The sequence below is a fragment of the Alligator sinensis genome, unplaced genomic scaffold (genome assembly GCF_000455745.1).
Source record: "Alligator sinensis unplaced genomic scaffold, ASM45574v1 scaffold955_1, whole genome shotgun sequence".
Taxonomy (NCBI): domain Eukaryota; kingdom Metazoa; phylum Chordata; order Crocodylia; family Alligatoridae; genus Alligator; species Alligator sinensis.
In genome coordinates this window covers 289887-292050 of record NW_005842791.1, presented here as the reverse complement: position 1 = coordinate 292050, position 2164 = coordinate 289887, and the positions used below count along the sequence as shown (strand labels likewise).

Genomic DNA, 2164 nt, shown 5'->3' with positions numbered 1-2164 from the left:
TAGACAGATACTTGTCTGAGATGGATTAGATGACCTTGTAAGGTCCCTTCAACCCCTACTTTACTAGTATCCTGTATCATGGTGTTGGATGCCAGCATAACATGCTAAGATAGCTGAATTACATACATAGATAGAAGGGGTATAATGGGAACCGTGATGTATGGCTACTATTTTTTGCAATTTGTTATTATTTGTATTGAGAAATCACAAGCATCTACCCTCCCACTAAGTGCTATTTGGAGTCAGAATTGGAAGACACTTTTGCTCTCAACAACTTCCCATCAGAGTTCAAGATAAGAAGTGGAGAAGACAGGCAGGTGAATGTCCAGATAAAAAACATGAGACAATTGTCTGATCTCATCCTAGGAAAATGGCATCTATGCCAGCATCACATGGACTAACTCGGATTTTCAAATGTGAAATTAAGCATGATTTTTCATAGGATTTCAAAGGCTGGAGAGGACCATTATAATTGTCCCGTGTAGCATAGCATGGGCTAGAGAATTCCACACCCTGTTATTCTAGCATTCATCTCAGTAACTTGCGATTGTTTCTATTATCTTTATTTTTCTATCTTGAGGACCAGTCTCTACTAGGGGGAAAAAAAAAGCACATATTTAAATGTAAGATAGCCTACATACTAAGGTTATGTCTTCTCTGCAGTATAGTGTAGGCACCCCTGAGCTGGCTCAGGATTCAATAGTAATATAGTCCCAGCCAGAAATGACCATAGCTTTGAATTCTACCTGACATAGCCCAGTTGACTTCATCAGCTCTTTTAGGGAGGCACCCACTGACAGCCTAAACCTCCAGGCTGAAAACTTTTCAGCAAAATATCCCAAGTACTTGTAAAGGCACGGAGGATTGCCATTTAATTTTTTGGCCGATGCTACAACTATACCATGCCTCTGCCTAAACCAGAGAGTCTGTGCGAGCTTGATCTCTCAATCTGCTGCTTATAAAAAGAGGCGGCACACTTCTGCTTCCTCTTTAGAGTCAACGATCGTGTATGAGAATCTGCATCCCTGGGCAGCGATCATTTCGCCAGCCCTCTCTCCCACGAGTACTCTCTCCAGCAAAAACAAACCATGATCGTTTGGCTAAATATAATTTTCTTGATAAAAACGCTCACTGGTAATTTAAATTATACTCCAAGACAATAGCTAAACCAGATTACTATGGATAGATTGGTATGATTCTTAGCTGTTATTTTCTCCTTCAAGGTGTCCAGTCAAAGGTTGAATTTTTAGAGTCTGGAGAGGATCTGAAAAAGCCTGGAGACTCTCTACGCCTTTCCTGCAAAACTTCCGGGTTTACTTTCAGCAATCACTGGATGAGCTGGTATCGACGGGCTCCTAGCAAGGGACTGGAGTGGGTTTCCAGTATAGAGAAATTGCCTGGGAGCACCAAGAATTATGCCAATTCAGTACAAGGCCGATTCACCATCTCCAGGGATGACTCCAAGAACATGTTGTATCTGGAGATGAAGAACCTCAGACCTGAAGACACCGCTGTGTACTACTGTAGGGCTGCACAGTGCACAAAAGTGAACCCTAGTGCTGACATAAACCTTTTACTTGTGGTGCGAGGTGAAGCTTAGGTATTTCGGCTCTTTGATAGGTACTTTGAGGCCAGATCTTTCAAAGGTTTTTGGGTGCTTAAGATGCAGAGAAACACTTTGTAAACACATCACTGCCTTAAATGCCTAAGTCCCATCGACTTTCAGAGGGAAAAATAGAAGGGACTGAAATGGAAAAGCATCTTTGCAGAGCATTAGCTGAGATGCATTTATGGTGGTCAGACAGGTGTGAAGCAATGGAAGAAGTGTCATCTCCAGCTCTTCTGGTCAAGTTTAGACCACATATGCAGAATCATTGCTACAGAAGTATCTTATCTGCATACAGCCTTTTTCTTTTCAATCTGCACAGCTGCACAAAACTAGCTATACCCTTCTGCTATCTGTTACATTATACCAGTTAAAAACAGTGGCATAAGTGCTTTCAAGTTTCAGGTGCATTGTGCTAGGATCTTAAAAGCTTTAAAACTTCAGTCCTAGGCAATTTGCAAAAAGACAGAAGAGGCTCCTTGCTTCACAAAGCTCAGTATAAAAATAGACAAGTGAAATGAATAGGCAGTGGCTAGAGGGAAAAGTCCATACAGACAG

The 2164-nt window shown here is 41.6% G+C and overlaps 1 gene segment (V, D, J or C); it reads left to right on the top strand.

Annotated features, from left to right (window-relative positions):
* The first annotated feature begins 1088 nt into the window (after positions 1-1088).
* Positions 1089-1600, top strand: LOC112547895. The segment is given in 2 exon segments: positions 1089-1134; positions 1224-1600. Coding segments are annotated over 2 exon segments (423 nt in total).
* Positions 1601-2164: the final 564 nt, after the last annotated feature.